Genomic DNA, 23,473 nt, shown 5'->3' with positions numbered 1-23,473 from the left:
TTACAGCAGGTCAGTGAAAATTAAAATTATTGGTGAAATATCTCAAGTAATTACTTACATATTAAAATTACACAAGCATTTATAGTTCCTTGTTCTGATCTAGCTGAAATGTTTAATTAAAAAATTTTCAACTAAATGTATAATATGTCTTTAAAATTAAACTCCATCTGATTTTCATATTATGAATAAGAAAAATGAATCTTTTGTCTGGAAAAGTGTTTCAGTTTTTAGCTATGATTCAAATTGTTTTGTATGCATAGATCTGATTCAGATCAAATCCAGGGATACTTTAAAACAGGTTGTTGGCCTTCTGTGGTAGTGTATTATATTTTCTAGTGCTCAGTTTCTTAAAGCAGATAACTTTTGTAATCACTTGAAAAGTAAATGTTTATCCTTCGGGTCTTAAATTTAGTTCTCTAAAGTTCCCCAGAATAATCAGATAATTAAGTTGATTGGAAAGTTCAGGTGTAAATAGTACGGTTAAAGATGCCATGTAATTTGTGCATATAAATTTGAAGAACAACTTGGAAAAATTAAGTTTGAATTTGTCGTCTATATGGGGAAATAATTCCTAGTCATGTTTGTCAGAGAAGTAGAATAGAGAACGAAGAAAGGAAAAATATTTTGAATTTTGTTATTGTCCTGGCCTTAGTTAAGGGTTTCATTTTTTTCTGCCTGTTGGAGTGATTTTCTAACTAGTAATTCTGTATTGTCACTCAGCAATCTTCTTAAAATCCCAAGTCTGTGCCACCGTCATGTTAAAGAGTTACACAACTTCACAAGAGTGGATACATTTATTATATGAGGGTCCTTAAAATTGCTCCATTTCCCTCCCTGCCTTGTCTTTGGTCAGCTTTCTCCAGTTTGTAAGGGAATAGGACTCACTATTTTCTAGGAATATAAATATTTTCCAAATATTTTTCTTTCATGATCTCACTTTTTGTATTTGTATTTATGATCTGTACACACACAGACTCCTATTTCTATCCCTTGATGAAGACTGTTTTGATTCCTCAACTACTTGCTTTCCTGCTCTTTGTACTAGAATGCTTGTTTTGCTTTGTTTGTACTTCCATTACAATACCTATCAAATTGTAGGGGATATGTGTCTTCCCCACTAGACCTGGAAAGTGTTCCAGGTCAGAGTCCATGTTCTTCATCATTTTGTCTCCAGTGACTAGCACTGTATCTGGCACATAGTAGGCATTTATTAAGCATTGAATAATGAATTGGGTTATCTGCTAGAATTAGGGAACAAAGAATTACAGTTGATGAAATACTTAGGTTAACTGGGTACCATGTATAATAAATTTTTTGGTGACATCCTTGTGATTAGATACGTGTTGAGTATACTTTGTGAAAAGTACAATAATTTTTTTAAAAGTTTTAGAAGAAAATACACATAAGCATTAAAAATATTCTAAACCTCACTTTAATTTAGAAGTGAATTCTGGAGTTTGAAGTTCTCAAGTTCTTAATGGAAAACAGTTTTTGTTTTTCTCTGTACGAAAGTGCTTCTATTGGTAAATTATGTCTTTTCCTTTCTAATTGAACTTCTGGGATATTTATGGTGTCTCCTTTCTTGGAAAGAAAGTAAAAATGGATCTTAACTTTCTTTGTGAAAGACTAACTATGGTTGAGTTGCATTAGAATGTCTCAAGTCAGAGCAGTAATCATGAACTTCTTGTTCAAGTTTTCTTTGAGATATTAGAGAAACAATTGATCTATATCATAAGGCTAAGAAATCATTATAAGTGATATTAAAATTTTGAAGAAGATCTTTTATTTTTTTTCTGTATTTTAGTTTTCAAATTAAAAAAAAAGGGATGCCTGGGTGGCTCAGTCAATTAAACATCTGCCTACCGCACAGGTCATGATCTTAGGATTCTGGGATTGAGTTCCACATAGGGCTTCCTGCACAGTGGGGAGTCTGCTTCTCCCTCAGTCTGCCACCCTCCCTGCTTGTGCACGTGCACCCTCACTCGCTCTCTCTCTCTCTCTCTCCCTCTGACAAATTTAAAAAAAAAAAAAAAAAAAAAAAAAAAACCTAAAGGTAGAAGGCCTTACTCCTACACTTCCATGTAGCACTTTGTAGTTAGCACAGTAGATTTTTAAAAAATCTTTACAGTTGGTAAGACCAGCAGGTACTACCCCTATTTTAAACAAAAGATTCAGAGTTAGAGAAATTACATGATCTGATGAGATCACTGATATAGAAAGTAAAAGATTAAAGAATTGAGTCCATATCCTTGACTACTACATCACACCAAGAATTTATACTCATTAAGATCTGGAGTAAGGGGATGCCTGGGTGGCTTGGTTGGTTAAGCAGCTGCCTTCGGCTCAGGTCATGATCCCAGCATCCTGGGATCGAGTCCTACATCAGGCTCCTTGCTCATCAGGGAGCCTGCTTCTCCCTCTGCCTCTGCCTGCCATTCTGTCTGCCTGTGCTTGCTCTCTCTCCCTCTCTCTCTCTGACAAAAAAAAAAAAAATCTGGAGTAAGTCTGAAATTATATCATGTGTTTGGTTATTAATTTACATTTTAAAGGGGCAAGTTAAGTTGTATTAAATATAACTATTGTTGATTGAATACTTAATGTATCTTAGGCAGTGTATCTTTATTTTCTTTTAGTAGAAGAGAAAACAATGCACAGTTTAAATAACTTGGCTGCTTTCATATAGCTGATAAGTACCTGGGATGGAATTGAAGTTCAGGTACCTCATGGCTTCACTTCAACCTTGTGTTAAATGCCCTCCCCAGATTGTGTTTCTAAGTTTATGCTGTAGGTAAATGGTTTGTGGATCTGTTGTTAAAAGTGTGTTTCATTATATTCAGTGATTTTTTAAATCAATTTATATACTTCTATAAATGATGTTATTTTTTTCCCTTCCAAATAGTTCTTTGACTGTGAAGGAAACATCAAACATTTCACATTATTTGGTTTAAAGGTTGCATATCTTTAAAGAATATAGTAAAATTTCACTATAGTTAACCAGTTTCCAAATTAAGAGTAAACTATTAAAGCAGTTATTTAAACATAAACTGTTACATTGATTATGTCTCATTATCACCAGGTTTGAAGTAAAAGTAAGTTTTCGGTTGTTATTTTCCATCATCAGTAAGTGGAACTTTTGTTCCTCTTCACTACCAAGGTAGATTCCTCCGATTGATATTCCACATAGCTAGCAGAAATTAACAGAACATATTTTTTAAATATTTCCAGTTACAGTTGAAGCTCTACTAACTCAAAATGTGTTGACCATATCTTACTTTGAAACTCTGGAAATTTCCTGTAGCTTTGTTCTTATTGGAACCCAAAATGAAGCCTTGCCTTTAGAAACTGGTTAAGTACTTTGATGGAGCTAAGGAAAAAAAACATCTCATTCAGCTGAAACAACTGGAAAAGTAAATGGTTAGTGTTGTTTGATAAACTGCAGAAAGCTAGCCACTTACCCAGGATACTCAAGAAGTACAGGTGGTTGCAGTAACACTGGACAGCTCTGTAGTAAGACAGGGACAGCAGTGTACATCTGCTTATTAGCCAGAGCTGTCTGTTTGATAGCAGTTGTGACTAATGGAACACATTTTAAGTAACTTAAACTTAAATTATTTTGGTAAGAATAATTTACACGTGAAGTAGTAAAAATTACGATTTAAAAAAATAATTGAAAAGCTATCTAATATAAAAGTCCTCATACCCAGGAGTTTGGGCCTGGTCCAGCCCTATAGGTCACAGAGTTGGCAGAATTTGTTTTCCCATTCCCCAGAGAATATGGGCTTTCTTTTTTTAGGAATTAGTACAGATTAGATAATCAGTTAAAACAGGGTGGATAAACTGTAGCCCGGGGATCATAGTTTGTGCCCTGTTTTCTTAAAAAAAAAAAAAAAAAACCTAAGCTCGAAGCTTTTTAAAGGGTTGTTTAAAAAAGAAAAAAGAAAAAAAAAAGATGAGTGACAGCAACTAGATATTATTTGTCTTGCAAAGATTGAAATATTTACTCTTTGACTTTTAGTTTGCTAGCGTGTGAATTATTATGGAGGTAGATAAGTTAGGAACTTGGTAGGTAACTGCAAAATTCAACATTTGTGATGGTGAAATAAGAATATTCAGTGTAAGTTAGGAGTGTAATTTTTGCAAAAACTTAATTATGAGGAATGAACTTTAAAAACTTTCTACCTCTGGGTGCCTGGGTGGCTCATTTGGGTCCCATGTCAGACTCCCAGCTTAGTGGGGAGTCTGCTTCTCCTCGCTTTCCTTCTGCCTCTCTTGCTTGTGCTCTGTCTCTCTCTCTCTCTCAGATAAATAAATAAATAAATAAAAATAAAAGCTTTCTGCCTGGTCTGATTTTCCACTCTCACATCCAGGTAAGGACATACTGAAGTCCAGATTTCAGTGCCAGCATTCTAAGTTAAAAGTTTGTAACTGATTACCTCCCTATTCAGCACAGCTCTCTTGCTCTTCCCCTGTTCACTTCCCTATGTTTTGTGTCTCTAACTGTAGATTTTCTTTTAGAATGAATGAATCGGTATTTTTCACAATGTAGGCATTCAGTAAGTATTTGAAATAAATAATAAAGTAATATGAGGATCTTTTTAGCAATTTCAAGAAAAAGATAATTTAAAAAATATGTTAATCATGAGCACTTGGGTGGCTCTGTTGGTTAAGCATCTGCCTTCAGCTTGGGTCGTGATCTGAGGGTCCTGGGATCAAGTTCTGCATCAGGTTCTCTGCTCCGTGGGGAGTCTGCTGCTCCCTCTCCCTCTGCCCCTTCCGCTGGGTGCTGTCTGGCGTGCACTCTCTCAAATGATTAAAATCTCTAAAAAAAATGTTAATCTATTATATATGTTATATTGGCTGACCTATTCATTTTTATTAAGTTTTTTAAGAGTTTTATATCACAGAGACCTTCTTGTCAGTCTGAAGCCCTATGAGTACTTTTATTTTCAGCAGATAATTTAGTGATCAGATTACACACGTGTGTGAGTGTGTGTGTGTGTGTGATCTTCATGGGTAGTAAAGTTTAATCATTACTAATTTCTTCAAGATTTTTTCTTTGAAAACCATTGCTGGTGATTGTGTAAGCTTTCCTCAGGCTTCTCTTGTATTAAATATGGCAGTATTTCCAGTGTTGGTCTGTGTGATGATGCCAGTACTGTTGTGGTTCCCAAAATGTTCATTGATTTCCTTCATACTAATATTGTGAGCATTCTTTGAATATATTTTTAAATGTAGTTAGTAATTATGTAATACAGTTAAAGAATATATTCAGTCAAATTAATAAACAGTAACACATTTATTTCCCATTTTGAATATCGTAAAATGTATTGAGTATATTTAAAAAGTCATTTTTTCTTTAAATAGTACTAATTGGTTGTTTTTGTTTTTAAGTCCAAGTGTTGCTGGAAATACCCAGGAAATCTATGTCAAAATGATTAATATAAGTGTAACCTTTATTTGATTCTCATAAGTTATTTTTATATCAGTTATATCAGAATTATTTCAAAGGACAAAATATTAACTTTCTCATAGACAGTGGACAGTTTCAACAGTTGTGAGGTGTGTCGAAGTAACAGTAGTGATAATATCTCAATGTTCAAAGTTGGCCTTTAAAAGGAATTTCAAACGAGTTCCAGGTAGTATCTGTGATGTTACTGTTACATATTTATATTGATACACTTTCTTGGGTGGGAAAGTAATGGCGACATAGTTCTAAGAGAGTAACAGGAAAAAGAAAAAGTTAAATACTTTTCTCTAGGGAACTTAGAATAAGAATGCCTATATAAATTAAATGAATAATCAGCCTTCAAAATGGTCCACCCTTATAGGGGGAGTACCAGTTGTCCTGACTGGATATTTGCTTAATTTTTAAATTTTGCTTAATTCTATACATTCTAAAGGTCTGTCCAATGTTTTAAAAGTCACAACTAAACCAGAGTGAAAATCTATTCTCAGACATGTTTTTGGTCTAAGAAACCCATTTCAAAATACCCTTAAAATACCTTGTTTTTACATTGGCTAGTAACAAAGTTGGAGTTTTTTTTGTTTTTTTTTTTTCTTTAAGTAGAATTTGGTGCCTTCATTTTTGGCAAATTACTAAATGAATGATTAGTTTGTATTCAGGACAAACGATTTAATAGCAGTAATTTTGGGGAAAATACAGGAACTAACAGTTTCCAAATTAAAATTCTGAATAGGAAAATGATTTTATTGGGTAAAATTTGGAAATTAGAGTATAAAGAAAAGAGGCACCTGGTAGCCCACCATTAAGAAACCATAGTAAGGATTTTGATTCTTTTTTAAAATGAGCAAGACAAAACAAAACAAGCAAATTTAGATGATGCCGTAGGTATAATCTTGAATTGTTACTTTCTTCTCAGTGTGCGCATTTTAATAAAAGTACAAAATTTAATTGCTGAATTGGATTTCACCATATAGATAGGTATACTATAGTTCCTCTGTTATTTGGCATAGCTTCCAGATTTGTTTAATCTTTGCATATAAATTTTTGGATACATCAGCTGCTTAAAATAAAGTTGGCTGTAAATGATCAATTTGTGTCTGCGAGTTTATAATTCAGATTTTTGTAGAAATGATGGTATTTTTAAAATGTGCCAGAAGATCTGACTCTTAAAAATTATCCCATCCTACCCATCTCCTCCCCTCCCAAAAAACCCCTGCAATTTTATAACAAATATTTTAAAATTAAAATACCAGCAAATTTTTGCCTTGATAAAATTGGATTTCAACTTTTAATTTTATCTGGAATAGGTGCATCTTTTTCATTTATTTAAAACTACTTGATTTTAATTTTTCAGAGTCTTTTTTCCCCTTGCTCTTCAGAGGATATTTCGCTCCTGATTATGATCTTTTGTCTTCCAGAGTAACAGCTATCCACCAATGTCAGATCCATATATGCCTAGTTACTATGCTCCATCCATTGGATTTCCATATTCTCTTGGGGAAGCAGCATGGTCCACGGCTGGAGACCAACCTATGCCGTATCTGACAACCTATGGACAAATGAGTAATGGAGAACATCATTATATACCAGATGGTGTGTTTAGTCAACCTGGGGCATTAGGAAATACCCCTCCATTTCTTGGTCAACATGGATTTAACTTTTTTCCTGGTAATGCTGATTTCTCTACATGGGGGACAAGTGGATCTCAGGGACAATCAACACAAAGTTCTGCTTATAGTAGCAGTTATGGCTATCCACCTAGTTCTCTTGGGAGAGCTATTACCGATGGACAGGCTGGATTTGGCAGTGATACTTTGAGTAAGGTGCCTGGCATTAGCAGTATTGAGCAAGGCATGACCGGACTGAAAATTGGTGGTGACCTGACAGCTGCAGTGACAAAAACTGTAGGTACAGCCTTGAGCAGCAGTGGTATGACTAGCATTGCAACCAATAGTGTGCCCCCAGTTAGCAGTGCAGCGCCTAAACCGACCTCCTGGGCTGCCATTGCCAGAAAGCCTGCCAAACCTCAACCGAAACTTAAACCCAAGGGCAATGTGGGAATTGGGGGTTCTGCTGTACCACCACCTCCTATAAAACACAACATGAATATTGGAACTTGGGATGAAAAGGGGTCAGTGGTAAAGGCTCCACCAACCCAACCAGTTCTGCCTCCTCAAACTATAATCCAGCAGCCTCAGCCATTAATTCAACCACCACCATTGGTGCAAAGCCAACTGCCTCAACAGCAGCCTCAGCCACCACAACCACAGCAGCAACAAGGACCTCAGCCACAGGCCCAGCCTCACCAAGTGCAGCCCCAACAGCAGCAGCTGCAGAATCGCTGGGTAGCTCCTCGGAATAGGGGAGCTGGATTCAACCAGAACAATGGAGTGGGCGGTGAAAACTTTGGTTTAGGTGTTGTTCCTGTCAGTGCTTCACCTTCTAGTGTAGAAGTGCATCCAGTGCTGGAGAAGCTAAAGGCCATAAACAATTATAATCCCAAAGACTTTGACTGGAACCTGAAGAATGGACGTGTGTTTATAATTAAAAGCTATTCTGAGGATGACATACACCGTTCAATTAAGTACTCTATCTGGTGTAGTACTGAGCATGGTAATAAGCGTTTGGATGCAGCTTACCGTTCCCTGAATGGGAAAGGCCCACTCTATTTACTCTTCAGTGTGAATGGCAGTGGACATTTTTGTGGAGTGGCTGAAATGAAGTCTGTTGTGGACTATAATGCATATGCTGGTGTCTGGTCTCAGGATAAGTGGAAGGGCAAATTTGAAGTTAAATGGATCTTTGTCAAAGATGTTCCCAATAACCAGTTACGGCATATTCGCTTAGAAAATAATGACAACAAACCAGTTACCAATTCAAGGGACACTCAAGAGGTACCCCTAGAAAAAGCTAAGCAAGTGCTTAAAATAATTGCTACTTTCAAGCATACCACCTCAATCTTTGATGACTTTGCACATTATGAAAAGCGTCAAGAAGAGGAGGAAGCCATGCGTAGGGTAAGAGTATAGTAATTTTTTGTGTAGGGTCTTTTTATTGGGGTGGGTGGTGTGTATGGATGCGTCTTCTTTAATGTTACATTCTGAGTTTAGGAGCTTTAAAGGAAACCAACTACTTAGCTTAAAAAACAGAACCCTGCAAACTCCCTTCAGGGCCTCTCAATGCACATGGGCATCATTTTCTCTTCCCAAGGGTCGTCCTTATTCTGAATTTGCCTGTTCTTCATACTCAGGTGATAAAAGTCATTGAGTTGTGTTCATCAAAGTTCCATAAGTTCTGCATTTATAACTAAGCAGATTCAGGAACTGGTGAGGGGCTCTAATACTAATACTAAAATTAATTTTATGCAAAAATGTGTTAGGTATTTGAAACAGCTTTTATAAGTAAATGTTTCAGTATTATTTATTTCCTGTTTATGAGAAGTAAAACAGACTTTTTCCCTGAAATTCTTTTCTGAACCATTTTGTAATTTGTACACTTAAAGTACTTGTCCAAAGTATAGTAAGGATTTGACATGAGGAAGACAACTTAGAGTTGGGAAGGCATGGGCTTTTAGATTTTGACAGCAGAATTTGATTTCTTAGTCTGTTATTGACCTTCTGTGGGACTCTTAAGGGAGACTTTCCTGAAGTTATACACTGTTTCTGCTTGATTCATATAGACCAGAATTTGATCACGGGGAGCTCAGAGCAAGACATGCTGGGGAATTTTTTTTGTGCCAAACCATGAAAAAAAAAAAAAACTGGGGTCCTGTTTTTAAGAGGAAAAGAAAGGAAGGATGGAGTAGACAACTAGCAGACTTTTTTCCATAGAGAGTACATTTAAATTTCTTTTCAAATGCAGCAGGGATAAAGTTAGAAGCTTTTTAAGTAAATTATGTTGGTTACTATCGAAAGCTCTTATGTAGAAATTAAGATAAAGCAGAAACTTAACTCTATAAAATGTCAGTAATTTGTTTCTGTGTGTGAACTTACATGTCTTATGGCTTCTTGGTCTGTGCAGACAAGGGAATTATTTTGGTGAACATTCGTCACTGGTGAATAATAATTGAAATAATGATTCTAGAGCAGTCGTTTGTATACCTTAGGGCACTTAAATTATTGAGGTGCTTCTTGGAAATACAGGTTCTTGAGACCCACTGTAGGAAAATCTGATATACAGGTGGTCTTTGAACAATGTGCAGGTTAGGGGTGCCAAATTCCTAGTTTGGAATTTGTGTATAACTTTTGCCTCTCCCCAAATTTAACCATTAATAGCCTCCTGTTTACAGGAAGCCTTGCTGATAACACAGTTGACTAACACATATTCTGTATGTTACATGAATTGTATACTGTAGTCTTACAATAAAGTAAGCTGGAGAAAAAATGGTATTAAGAAAATCAGCAGGAAGAGAAAATACTGTATTTGACAGAAAAAAATCTGTATATAAGTGGGCCCACACAGTTCTTACCCATGTTGTTCAAGGGTCAGCTGTATTTGGTAAGGAACCTTGTGTTGTACATTTTTAACAAGCTCACCTAGGTGATTCTGGTGCTAGTGATTGCAATTAAATGTGGGAGAATGAGGAAAAAGGGATCAAAAGTATCTCCTGAATTTTTGAGCTTAGCAGTTGAGTAAATGGTCAGACTGAACAGCCATTACAAATGGTGGATCAGGAGAATGGATTTGGGATATGAAAAGTGGGGTGCAGGTTTTCCTTTTAGGATGTGCTGATTGGAAGATGCTTTTGAGATATACAGTGAAATCTCTGATTAAGCAGTTAGATGTGGGAGTCAGATTTGGGAGCTTTCTGTTCTTAAATAGTTGTTTCTGGGAAAGTGGGATGAGATTGCTCACGGAAAAAGATGCATGGCAAGGAATTATTTCTCAACTCTTTTTTTCCCCTCCCACCACGTAGGAGAGGTCACCCTTGTATGTCTTCTACATTTCTTCCCTACCCAGTCTGAAAATTTAATCCTAGTTTTATTTATATAATTGTCTCAGGAATTGTTTATGACAGTTACATATTGTTTTATGTCAACACAGTGATTTAAAGTTAATTTTTAAACTTTAAAATTGTACATTTATATTGTTTCATGGTTTACTGCCCGTCTTGATGATGTCTGACCCACCTTTGACATGTTTATTTTGAATCCTTTTTTTTTTTACTCTTCTGTAACTTATTTATTTATTTATTTTTTTTTAGGAAAATTAATTTGGTATATATATTTGTTGATTATATAGAATATAAATATAATACATTTGTTAAATCCTTCTAGATTCAGAAAATGTCTTTCTTTGGCCATGATATGTGAACAGCAGTTTACCTGGATATAAAATTCTTAGGCTACAAGTTTTTCATTCAGGCTTAGATTTATAGTTTTATATTTATATTACATTATTTATAGTTTTATATCATGGAGAAGTTTGAGGCCAGCCTAAATTTTCTTTCTTTGGAAATAGCTATTTCTGTGTACTACAAAAGATTCTTAAAATATGAACATGTATTTGGAATGTGTTTAATATGGACCTCTATTATAATTTTCCTTAATCCTTTGTCTATCCTTATTCCTTTTAATTTATATTTTCTTTTTTCTGGTTATGTCAAAAAATATAGTGCATCTTTGTCCTTGGGTGCTATTGGTTCTTTATCATTTTTCTCTGCATTCGGAGACTTTAAAATTTGAATTTCCATGTCATTATTTTGGTTTGCTTTGTGTTGGTTTTGTGATCTGTCAAGTTTTTAATTCTTCGGTGACAATGTTAGTTTGCTTACATTATTACATATAGTTCCCACTTATATCTGTTGATTTTCTTTTTTGTATTTGATCCAGAGTCCATCTTGTTCATTGAGCACAAAGCTGACTGCCTAAAGCTTATTTCTGTTTCCTGTATTTATCGTTTTTGAAACTTCTTCCTCTTTCATATGGTTTTTAACTTGTTTCTTTTTTAAAATTTACATACAGTAAAATTGTAAATTCCCTTTTTTTGCCTCTTTGTAGTCAGATGCTTCCTTCTCCCTTTGGATTAATCTGTTCTCTGTCTCTGTAAGGCATTTTCCATAATGTCATATAAACAGAATTACACAGTGTGTAATCTTTTAAGACTAGCTTCTTTGACTTAGCATGATATCTTTGCAGTGTATCAGTGTTGTTTTATATATCAGTTCTTTGTTACTTTTAATTACAAAACATCATTCCATTGTGTGGATTTACCACAGTTTATCCATCCAGCCTCTGAAATGATTTCTGGGTTGTTTCCAGTTTTTGGAGAATGTAAATGAAGCTCCTATAAATTCGTGTACATATCTTTTTTAAAAGTTTTTTTTTTTTTTTTAAATCATGGAGTATAATTCACTTTTTTGGAGTGGGCAGTAAATGAATTTTAACACATTTGTAAGTTTGTGTAACCACCACCATAATCAGGATACAGAATAGTTTTATCATCCCTGGAAAACTGTCTTGTACTATCCCTTTGTATTGCATTCTTCCCCCATGTCTAACCTCTGGCAGCCATGATTTGGATTTATATATATATATATATATATATATATATATATATATATATATATGAATGATTGACAGTGTTAGTTTCAAGTATACAACTTAGTGATTCGACACTTTCACCACAATAAGTATAGTTACTATCTGTCGCCATACAAAGTTAACTACAGTAATTAACAATATTGAATATTTCCTGTTCTGTACATTTGGTCTCTGACATTTTATTACTAGAAGTTTGTACCTCTTAATCTCTTCCTCCTCTTTACTTATTTTACCCATCCTCACCCCCTCCCCCAACTCCTGTACCTTTTTCTGTATTTATGAGTCTGTTTCTGTTCTGTTGTTTTTTAGGTTCCACATATAAGTGAGCAAAATCATATGGTATTGTCTTTGACTTATTTCACTTACTGTAGAATAACTTCTAGGTTCATCCATGTTACATATGGCAAGATTTCATTCTTTTTTTTTTTTTTTTAATGGCCAAGTAATGTTCTATTGTGTGTGTTTGTGTGTGCCCCATCTTTTTTAGTTTTCACCTTTTGATGGGCACTTGGGTTGCTTGCATATTTTGGCTGTTTATAAATACTGCAGCAATAAACATAGGGGTGTATACATATTTTCATAATCATGTTGTTTTCTTTGGCTAAATACCCAGAAGTGGGATTGTATGGTATTTCTATTTTTAATTTTTTGAGGCACCTTCATACTGTTTTCCACAGTGGCTGCACCAATTTATATTCTGACAAACACTACACGAGGGTTTCCTTTTCTCCACATCCTCACCAATACTTGTTAACTCTTGTCGTTTCGATACTAGCCATTCTGACAGGTGTGAGGTGAGATCTCATTGTGTTGCATTTCCCTAATGGTTAGTGGTGTTGAGCATCTCTTCTTGTGTCTGTTGACCATCTGTCTTCTTTGGAAAAGTGTCCGGGTCTTTAACCCCTTATTGGATATGCCATTTGTATTTTAAGTATCTTCTTCCATTCAGTAGGCTGCCTTTTAATTTTGTTGATGGCTTCCTTCACTATACAGAAGCTTTTTAGTTTGATTCTTTATAGTTTGATTAGTATCCTTTCTTGTGAAATGATATTTTAAGACTCATTTTGACTTATTTTCTGTGATCATTGAACCTGGAAGAGGATCATTCAAGTCAGGTATTTGCTCCAAAACAGGGTTGTTTTTTTCTTTCTTCTTTTCAACGCTTAGTGTTAGTTGCATGTTCTCTTCCTGCTGTTCATGTGGAGATGAGAGAATCATGTTCATTGTTGACTTCACCAGTGTAGTGTTTCATCAGTCTCTGAGAATGAGAAGGGAGAACCAGTACATGGATGTGCTAGTAAGTGTAATTTAACTTTGCTTTGAGTTTGAAATTACCATGTAAGGTAACAGTTTTCCCTGTTTGTTAATTGTTTAGCATTTGCGGTACCATGTATCCTTGTCCAGTTTTCTTTCTGGTGCTGTTATCCCTTGTCCAGGAAGAATGTGTAGACTTTTATTTGTAGATTTTCTCTTAGATAAGCTCATGCTTGCACTTAAGCTTTCCAGCATAACTGCTTTTAAATACTCTTGGCATCCCAGTGATGAAGGATGTGTTTGTTCCCTGTCTGTTATTGGTCCTCCTTGGCTAAGGAGGATAAATCAGTGGTGTGTTGGTAGAATTTTTTTTTACTTGTTATGCCTTTTTTCTTTTTGACATAAAAGGATTTGCAAGTCATTGTTTAGTGTGACCCCTCTGGTATTTTGCTGAAATTCTTCAAACCTTGTGATATTTGGAGGTCATATTTTCCCAAGTGCATAATTCTTCGGTCTTTGGGTAAAGTAGGATTTCTTAAGACACACATTAGCACTGATTATAAAAGAAAAGATTGATGAAATTTGACAAAATTGAAATTTGTTTGTCAAGGGGCGCTTACTTGGCTCAGTCAGTACAGCATGTGACTCTTGTGTTGTGAGTTCAAACACGATGTTGGGCGTGTGGAACTTACTTGAAAAAAAAAAAATCTGTTCACCAAAAGATGCTTTAATGAAACTGGAAAGACATGTTAGGCACTTCAGAAATGTTCGATGTAACTAACCAAAAATTAGTATCAAGAATATGTAAAGAACTCCTGTGAATCAGTTTAAGAAAAAGATGACCCCAATTGGGAAAAATGGGCAAAAGATGGATAGTCATTTCATGAGAGGAAACATAAATATGGCTAATAAATATGTAAAAAGATATTCAGTCTTATTAATAACTAGGGAAGTGCAACTTAGGACTATAATGAGAAAATAGTTTATATCCATTCATTTGGCAAAATTAAGAAATTTGATGATATAAGGTACTGGAGAAACTAGATCAACAAAATCTCTTCTGCAGTTGCAGATAGGAGCATTGATAATAGTATGTGAGGAAGTAGTTTGCATTCTCTTACATAAAAGCTGAAATTTCATTTACCTTCGAATTCAGCAGTTTTCCTGGATTATACCTAAGAGAAACTTCCAAATACCCGAGAAGACACACAAGAATGAAGTAAATAGAATGAAGTAAAAAGACTGGTAGAAACCTAAATGGTCATCAGCAGGAAAATAGCCAAAATACATTGGTGCCTTAGTAATAGAGTAGTACAGATTGAGAATGCAACAACATACATGAATCTTTTTTCCTTCATTATTTTGTTTGGAAATAATTTTTAATTTATTTGGAAGAACAAGAATAATACCTGAAACACTCATGTGCCTTTTATCCAGATTTACCTATTAACATTCTTCCCTGTTTGCTTTATGTGTTTGTTTTTTTTTTTAACAATTTGAGAATAAGTTCCATATGTCATGGTTCTTGACCCCCGCTCCAAAACGTATAGTATATATTTCCTAAGGATAAGGATATTCTCTTATATAACCATAATTTTCTTATCTATTGATCTACAGTGTCCTTTATGCCTTTTTTTCTAGTGTAAGACCTGGGCTAAGATCAGGTAGAGGACCTAGAATAGCCAAGCAATTTTAAATAGTAAAAACAAATTTAGAAGGCTTATACTAATCTGACCCCAAATCTTTGCCTTGCAAAGGCAAAGGTTTGGGAAGATTTTTTTCCTATGGTTATTCATAGAGTTTTTAATTTTAAATTTTAGATTTGGGTCTGTGGTTACTGTAACTTTTTTCGTTTCTCTTCCTAGTGTGTTCATGTTTTTCATGAAGTTCTTATGCCTACTTGTGGTAGAAGACAAGGACTTCAAGAAGCTAATTCCATCTTCTCATCACTGGGTCTTTGATTGACTTTTTTTGTTTGATTTTTTCTTCTGGTTATTTTGACAATGGAGTAAGTCTCCAGGTTACCTTGCCATCAAAGCACTCAGTGGAAGAGTTTGCTAGATGTCCTCTCAGGTTATATAATACTTAGAAAGTCATGCTCTGTCTTTTAGAGTAAGGGATATTGGTGAAACTTAAAACTGGAAGAGAAATCCATGCTAGTTATCATAGTATTTGCCTACTTCTTTATTCTTAGATTTGAACACATATTTTTGATATATTTGATTAAAATCAAGCTTAATGACAGGAACAGCCAAGACAAACTCACTAAAAGAATTTAGGGAGCAGAAGATAATTTAAAAAAATAAAACTAATTTGTTGTTAGTTTGGGTTCATATGTAAAAAGAAAACTAGAAAATGTTCTTAGAAATGAGAAATGTGAAATGTGCAAATAAAAGTTAGTGAGCAGCAGATAATAAAATGTTCATGTTTTAAGTCCAGTTGATCTGAAATTTCAAATCAAAGAAATTTCCAAATGGGGAGTAACAGATGAAAAATATATATAAAAGGTGAAAGGAGTGATGGAAAGAGGGGAGAGGCCCACTGTCTTTCTAAAGGAGTTTTGAAAAAGTAAGGAAAAAACCAAAGGAAGAATGATTGGAGAAAAATGCCCAAAGACAAAAGATTTATGTTTTCAGAAGGAATGGGCTCAGGCTGAATAACTAGCAGTATTTTTTCAAATTGAAAAGAACTAAAGGCAGGATAAAGGGAAAATCTTAAGCTCCCTGAGCAAAAGACAGATTACCTACTGCAGATGAAGGAGAATCAGATTATCATCAGAATTTTTCCATCTACAACTCTGGATACTCGTACGGAAAATCTTATTTCAGAATGGAGGGGAAGGGGGTATGTAGAATTATGTTCTTAAATATGTATGTCACATTATATCATTGAAGGGAAATGCAAAATAAAGATTTCAGTTGTGCAGGAGTAGTCACATAGCCTTCATGAGAAAGTAACCTGAAGAGGTTTTTCAACAGAAAAAGGAATTCAAGAAAGGTAACACCTGTTAACTGGTTATACTAGAATAAGTCTCTCTCAACAGGGACTATGCATCTGATAGGTGTTCGTTGTATATAGTTTACCTCAGGACTCTGTGCATCTCCACTCAGTCTGTTAAATTGGCACTGTGGTCTTTGAAGCCTGACAAATGAAATGAGCCCTCAGTGGGGAACCAGTGACCTTGGAGAAGTGAAAGAAGCTAAAAAGAAAATAACATTTCTAGCCAATCATGTTCTCATTGGAACATAAGCTCTGTGAGAGCAGGGCTTGCCTTTTTCTCTGCTGAATCCCTAGCACCGAATGATTGGCAAATAAGCAGATGATTAACTGTTTGTTAACTGAGTAGATGCTTTGAAGAATCTCTTTACAAAAGTAAAGTTTGAAAGCTTGAATGAATTTTTATTTATTGGTTTAAATCGCCGCACTTTTTTAATTTAGGAACTATGTACTTGATCATTCAAGTTACATAATGAATGCTGCTTTTTGGTTTTTCCATCTGTAGAAATGGACACTAGCATATAAAAGATTTAATTATAGTTCGAGCAATATGTTAGGAGATGGAATGGGAAGGAAAGATTTGAAGAAGGGTAAATAAATGCAGTATTTTTCTCATCTTTCTAAAGGTAACATAATTAATTGTTCAAAGATGATATATCAAGCAGTTGTGCCTGGCAAATTATTTAGAGTCATAAAGACAATCACTAAAACTAAAAATAGTGTGGCTTCTAGTGTAAGGAGGGAGGAGAGAAGGAGAATATAACATACCCATCCACTGTGATAAATTACCTGTCATATTCAGTGGGAATGGATAGTGTCTGCATTGAGAAAACAAGAAATACACACACACACACAACACACACACTCTAATATATATTAGTATATATACTAACGCTACTTAAATAGTGGCAACCCATTAGGAGGAACTTAAAATAGTAAGGGTTAGAGGTGGATGGAGGAGCTTACTTTTTACTTTAACTTGCTCTTTGTACGTATTACTTCTAATAATAAAGCTAGTTTAATTAGAAAATGAAAGAAAACAAAGAACCAATAATGTTCTGGGTGTATTTGTACAGATAAATTCAAGTAGTCTGCACAGCAGAATTTACTTTTGACTGTTTAGATAATCCTTTTATTGAGATTTTACTTTAGTTGTACTTGACCATGAGTCATTTAGATCCTACTAGTTTCTTTCATTCTTATAAATCCTTATTGACCAGGAAACATAATCTCAAGTGAAATTTTTTGTTTAATAGTTCTTTCCTCTCCATACAGAAATTAGAGTTTTCAGTTGCCTGTAACTTTGAGATGAATTTCCAAAATGTGGCATTTACCTGTTTGTACAGAAAGAGATGAAAACCTGCAGTTTATGTAGAATTAAGTAAGACATAATTATAATAAATTTGTTATTAAGTGGTTTTAATTTCTAGAATCTTCTGTGTATTTTGTTCATGTATACTATATTATATTGTTAGGTATTTTTAGGCTAGAGTAAGTTTTAGTACCTCATACAGTATTTTTCGTGATGGGAATAATTTTGAATCTGAGGCGATAGGTCTATCTCAAGAGTAACCAAATCTTTGTTAATATACGGAAGTCACTTCAACAATAACTGTTCCTGTGACAACAGTAAGCATTTCCCTGACAGTTCCTTATTTCTTTTTCTCAAGTAGAACACTTGGTTTAATGCTTTTCCATTAATCAAATTATAGTTCTTAGGATCAAGAATGAGTTGAAGTCTGTGCTCAACCACCTTTTGGTAAATTTTTTTTTTATGGATGGACTTTCTTATTTATGAAGTGAGTTGATTATGATTAATAGTAACAAATTCAGTACATAAAATCTTGCTTTTCCTTTGATGTTTACAGTAAAATTTGGAGAATATTTCTTTGGAAAGTAGATTTTGGCACCTGGATACCATAAACTTTTTTTTTTTTTTTTAAAGTAAGCTCCACATCCAACATGGGGCTTGAATTCATGTCTCTAAGATTTCACATACTTTACTGACTGAGCCAGCAGGTGCCCGGATACCATAAACTTTTTTTTTTTTTTAAAGATTTATTTATTTATTTGACAGAAATCACAAGGAGGCAGAGAGGCAGGCAGAGAGAGAGAGGAGGAAGCAGGCTCCCCACTGAGCAGAGAGCACGATGCGGGGCTCGATCCCAGGACCCTGGGATCACGACCTGAGCCGAAGGCAGAGGCTTAACCCACTGAGCCACCCAGGCGCCCCACCATAAACTTTTTTATATTGCATATTTAAGTGACAAATTCTCTGAGAAAACATTGAGTGGCATGTTGTATATTCAAGATGATACAGTTTAAAAAAAGATGATACAGTTTTAATTGTCGTAGACTCTTGTTTTGAACTTGATAAATATTCTTTGTAGGCCAGAGGTGAGAAAAGAGGTGCTTTGATTTAACATTTTATAATACTGATTTGTTTCTGTTTTTTTCTTGGATAAATATTTTTACCCCATAGGAGAGTTAGTGGCTGTATTTTGTTCCAGTGCTGATAAAGAATTTTTGGAGTTTTAGTTAAATGAACTGTCGGTATTTACTGGATTAATTACATATCCTTCGGAGATACCACTTTCATACCTGTAATGGTATGAACAGTCATTAAATTTAATGGTATTTGAGTTATTTTTCTTGAGCAGCAACTACATAGTTAACTGCAGAACATATCTAAGTTAATATGAAATATCTTTTTTAGGTTTCAGGAAGTAACTCAAATTGTTGAATTATCTTTTCTATTTACTTCTAATAGTTTATTTTAAAATTTTGATGTGCAATTTCTTTAGAAATTTACTTATATCGCACTGTATAATTACTGACTGAAACTGACTTTACTGTTTCTTGGCAGAAAACTTTGAATTTATTGAAAGGTATTTCAATTCTTACACATTTAATACTGATGTTTTTTGGATTTGAAATAACATAAGGGAATAAAAAAGATTACAGGATATATAATAAAAAAACTAAGATATAAAAAAGCTACTATTGAACAGTTCCACTTGTGAATGAAAGTCTGAAATGTAATTATTTTATTACTTTCATTTTATTGTAAGTAGACTAAAATCTGATCCAAAATGGAATTGGATATGAATTCCTTTGTTTGACTTTCAGAGCCTCTGTTCTTGGGTCCCCAGACCATCCTTTTTAACCCACTGAGCCACCCAGGCGCCCCCCCCCCCTTTTTTTAAAGATTTTATTTATTCATTTGACAGAGATCACAAGTAGGTAGAGAGGCAGGGAGAGAGAGAGGAAGAAGCAGGCTCCCTGCTGAGCAGAGAGCCTGATATGAGGCTCGATCCCAGGACTCTGGGATCACAGACCATCCTTTTTATATGAGAAAACTAGCACACATCTTGTGTTCTGGTCAGCCTATATCACCATATATTTTGATCCTGTATGTTCTTTTCTTAAGTGTGGTCCCTTACTCAGTCAACAGATAAATATTAAAGGTTACCAGTGAGCTGCTAATGATAAAGAGTCCTTTCTTTGTGGAACTCAATCTGCTTGGACAGACAGACATTTAATTTTTCTCAGTGAAATTTTACATTTGTCAATGTTGGGGACCTGCACATGTCTCTAGATGAATTTATTCTAAGTATTTTATATATGTATTTTTTAATTTTTAATTTTTTTAGTGTTTTATATTTGTAAATATAATTGTAATTTCAGTTTTTTCAGTTGTTCATTGCTGGTTTGTAGAAATATTTTGTATCCTATGACTTTCGTAAATTCACCTATCAGTTCTCTTAGTTCTAATAGAACATCCTTAGGATGTTCTGCCCAATAGTCAGATTGTCTGTAAATAGAGACCATTTTATTTAGTTTGATCTTTATGTTTTATTTTGTATGTGATTTTATTTTTTAATATAGTGTGTCTTAAGTGAAAACTATAAAACCAAAATAAGGCTACACATCAACAAAAAAGTTAATTTAGTGTGATGAATGATGTTATTTTGTTGAAACTAAATTACAGCTCTGAACATGAATTAGTCCTAATTCTAGGACTTCTTAGAATCATGTTATTACTCATTTGGACTTAAACTAACACATATTGTAGCTGTTCTCCACCATTTTTCACTATTTGAACTTACTCTTAACTCTTCCATTTTATAATACACTTTGAGATTACTTGATCTTTGGTTGGTACAGATGAATTGTTTATAAATTACCAGACTGCATATACTTACTCAAACCTGAAATTCTTCTTTATTGTGTAAATGCAGACTTGAGCACTGGAATCTTTTAAAGCAGTTTCTTTATTATAGTGTGGTCATGCAGAGGATCAAGAATGTTTCTTCTCACTTACATAGAAATCTAAGTTTAAAAAAATTGAAGAATTGGGTTTCCCAAAACAGAGCCTCCAAAGCATAATCATTATCCTTTCCCTTGATGATTTTTTTTTTTAATTTTGAATTTATTTTACAGTATGGAACTGATCTGTTTCCTTTATCTTCTTTGTCTTTTGCTTTCTTAATGCAAAATGATTGATCATGTTTTTGGGATAGTGCAGGTCAGAAGCTTATCTCAGTATTAAAACACTTTAATGGATCTGGACAAATGTACAGGCTTTTGAACAGCTGGGGGTTTTATCCATCTGTTACTGCCCTTGTTTTGCTCTCTAGTGTGAAATTTTTCAGTCAGTAAGCCAATCTGAGTAGATTTTATTCCTGGTAAGTAATTAATTTTCCTGAAGAATTGAATCTGTTATATATTAACTGTAGTCATTCTTTGTCTATAATTTTGTCTTTTTTTGAAACATGCCTATGCCCCCACCCACCCCCCTTTTTTCTTTAATTTAAAAATGAAGTCTGATAATTTACTTGTTTTAACTTTGGGACGTAATTTTAACACTTTTCCCAATAAACAATAGAAAGAAGCAGGGCAGACATTAAATTAACAATACCCTGAAGAACATCTATGCATTTCATATTTCTATGGCAATATGATATTTAATATATTTGGGATTTGTATTTTTCTGGCTTTTTATTATGCTTTTTTAAAACTTCATTTTGAATAATTTTTAGATTTACAGAAATGTTATAAAGATAATACTGGATGTTTCTGTATGTCTAGTTTCTCCTAATATTGATATGTTACATAATGCTAGTATGTTTATCCAAACTAAGAAATTAACATTGGTACAGTTCTGTTAACTATAGATTTTTTTCCAGATTTCCCCACTTTTCCCACTAATGTCTATTTCTGTTGAATATCTGGAAACCTGGTTTTGCATTTAGTTTTTATGTCTCCTTAGTCTTCCCTAAGCTATGACAGACAATTCTTTGTCTTTCCTTGTCTCTCATGGCTTTAACACTTTTGAAGACTACAGGGCACATGTTTTTTAAGGTGTCTTTCAGTGTCTGTTTACCTAATGCTTTCTCATAATTAGACTGAGTTTATGGGAAGAAAACTGCATAACTGGTGTGTCCTCAATCTAATTATAGATAATTTAATACTCAGTGATACTAATTTTGATTACTTGGTTTAGGTTGTATCTGCTAGACTTCTCTAATATAAGTATTTTTTTTCTCCCTTTGCATACTGTGTTCTTAGAAGCAAGTCAGAATGTCCAGCCCCACACTTTAGAGGAGGAAAAGCAAGCCCTACCTCATGCAGGAAAGAATATTAAAAGAATTTGTGAAAATTTTTGTTACTTAGTTATTTATTTGGCTCTTGTGTTTGTTCTTTTTCCTACTTCTAGAATATTCGTTTTGTCTTAGATCTATCCTATGGTTCTCTTTTTTTTTTTTTTTCTTTGTGATTTCTAGCTCTCTTTTTCTGCTTTGTAATTTGAGGTAATTTTTGGACTTAATATTCTACTCCTTAAATAAGGCAATGACCATTTTGAGGCCCTTTCATTCATCTACTGAAATTTTCAATTTGAAAGTCATATTTTCAAGCTAGACAAAAGGTGTTTGTTGCATTTGGGTCCCAAGTGACTGCCTGCCTGCTTTCTCTCTTTTTGTCTCTCTTTTTCTACGTCCCCACCCCCACCAGGTATTCACTGGCTCTTTCAGCAGTTCTCTTTTATTGTACTTCTATTCCTTGTGCTTATTCTCATTTTCTTTTTGGATGGTGAGACTTCTTAGATACACAGTTGCTTTTTCCCTTGCGGCTTACGTAGTCTCAGTTCTGGTTACTGAAATACCATTAATAGTGATAAACCTACCAGTGATCAAAAGGAAGTAAGTTATCTATTTGTAATGTTAAGGGCAAGCTTTTGGCTCTTTAGAGGACACTGAACAAAATTTTGTTTTCCAGCTGATTCCTAGGTAGGAAGTCTTAGCTCATCCATTATGCTCTGTCAAAAAGACATGGGTTAGCAAGTAAACGTCCTCCTGGAGCTCTTCTCCACTGGCCAAGTTCTGTGTCTGGGCCTTAGGTTCATATGTTGGTCTCCAAAGTCTACTCAGCTCAAAATGGGGAAGAAACCCTATACCAGAGATGAAAAGCCCTCAAATCTCCAAATCTGACTGGTTGAGATCTAGCTGTATTATTAATGGAAAATGAGAGAAGGAGGGATCTCAGCAAATTGTTTTTTGAGTTGTCAGTCATTGTTAAAAGTGAAAATTCCGTGAGTCACTTTGGAAAGTTTGTGTCGTAAAGAGTGTGTGTTTAAAGTGCCTTCTTCTGAACTATCACTAAAGACATAGCCCTTTAGGTGTACTGGACCATGTCTCCTTTTGTATAATTCAGGTTTTTTTCTTCCTGTATTACTTCCAACAACACACTAGTACATGTTATTTATGATGGCAGTTGTGTAATATGTATGTCATTTTAGAATAGCACAAGAAGTTATCACTGATAGCTCCATATTGCTTAATCTCATATTTCTAGCGGTCTGTAGTCAATATCATGCCCATAGATCTCTCATTATATTTAAATACTTATTTAATGTTAACAGTGTCATGCTCAGTTCTAGATCTTGTTAATATAAATATGGGTTTTGTTGTCTTAAAGCCAAGGTATTGACCATATTCAGGAAGACCTGAGTTTTTGTTGATGGACATTTATAATGCTAAGATTTCCAAATATGTATACACCCCCCGCCCTGGGCCTTTCCTCCTGTCTCCAGACTCATATGTCGAACTGCCTATTTGATATCTTCTCACAGCTGTCTAATAAGTGTCTGAAATCTAACTCCCCTCTTTCTTTGCCTGCCCCAAACCTTCTCTATGTACAGGGCACCACTGCCCTT

The 23,473-nt window shown here is 34.5% G+C and overlaps 1 protein-coding gene across 3 annotated transcripts in view; it reads left to right on the top strand.

Annotated features, from left to right (window-relative positions):
- The window catches only part of YTHDF3 (YTH N6-methyladenosine RNA binding protein F3), a 39,405-nt gene that overhangs the window by 9,099 nt on the left and 6,833 nt on the right, over window positions 1-23,473 (top strand). For all 3 annotated transcript variants that reach the window (XM_047725265.1, XM_047725266.1, XM_047725267.1), the window contains one exon: window positions 6,883-8,481. In XM_047725265.1, the coding sequence (XP_047581221.1) occupies window positions 6,883-8,481 (1,599 nt within the window). The remainder of the gene's footprint in view (window positions 1-6,882; window positions 8,482-23,473) is intronic.

Source organism: Lutra lutra, chromosome 4 (genome assembly GCF_902655055.1).
Source record: "Lutra lutra chromosome 4, mLutLut1.2, whole genome shotgun sequence".
NCBI classification, from domain to species: Eukaryota; Metazoa; Chordata; class Mammalia; order Carnivora; family Mustelidae; genus Lutra; species Lutra lutra.
The sequence above is the reverse complement of the archived record's forward strand: the minus strand, read 5'-3'. Positions and strand labels throughout refer to the sequence as shown.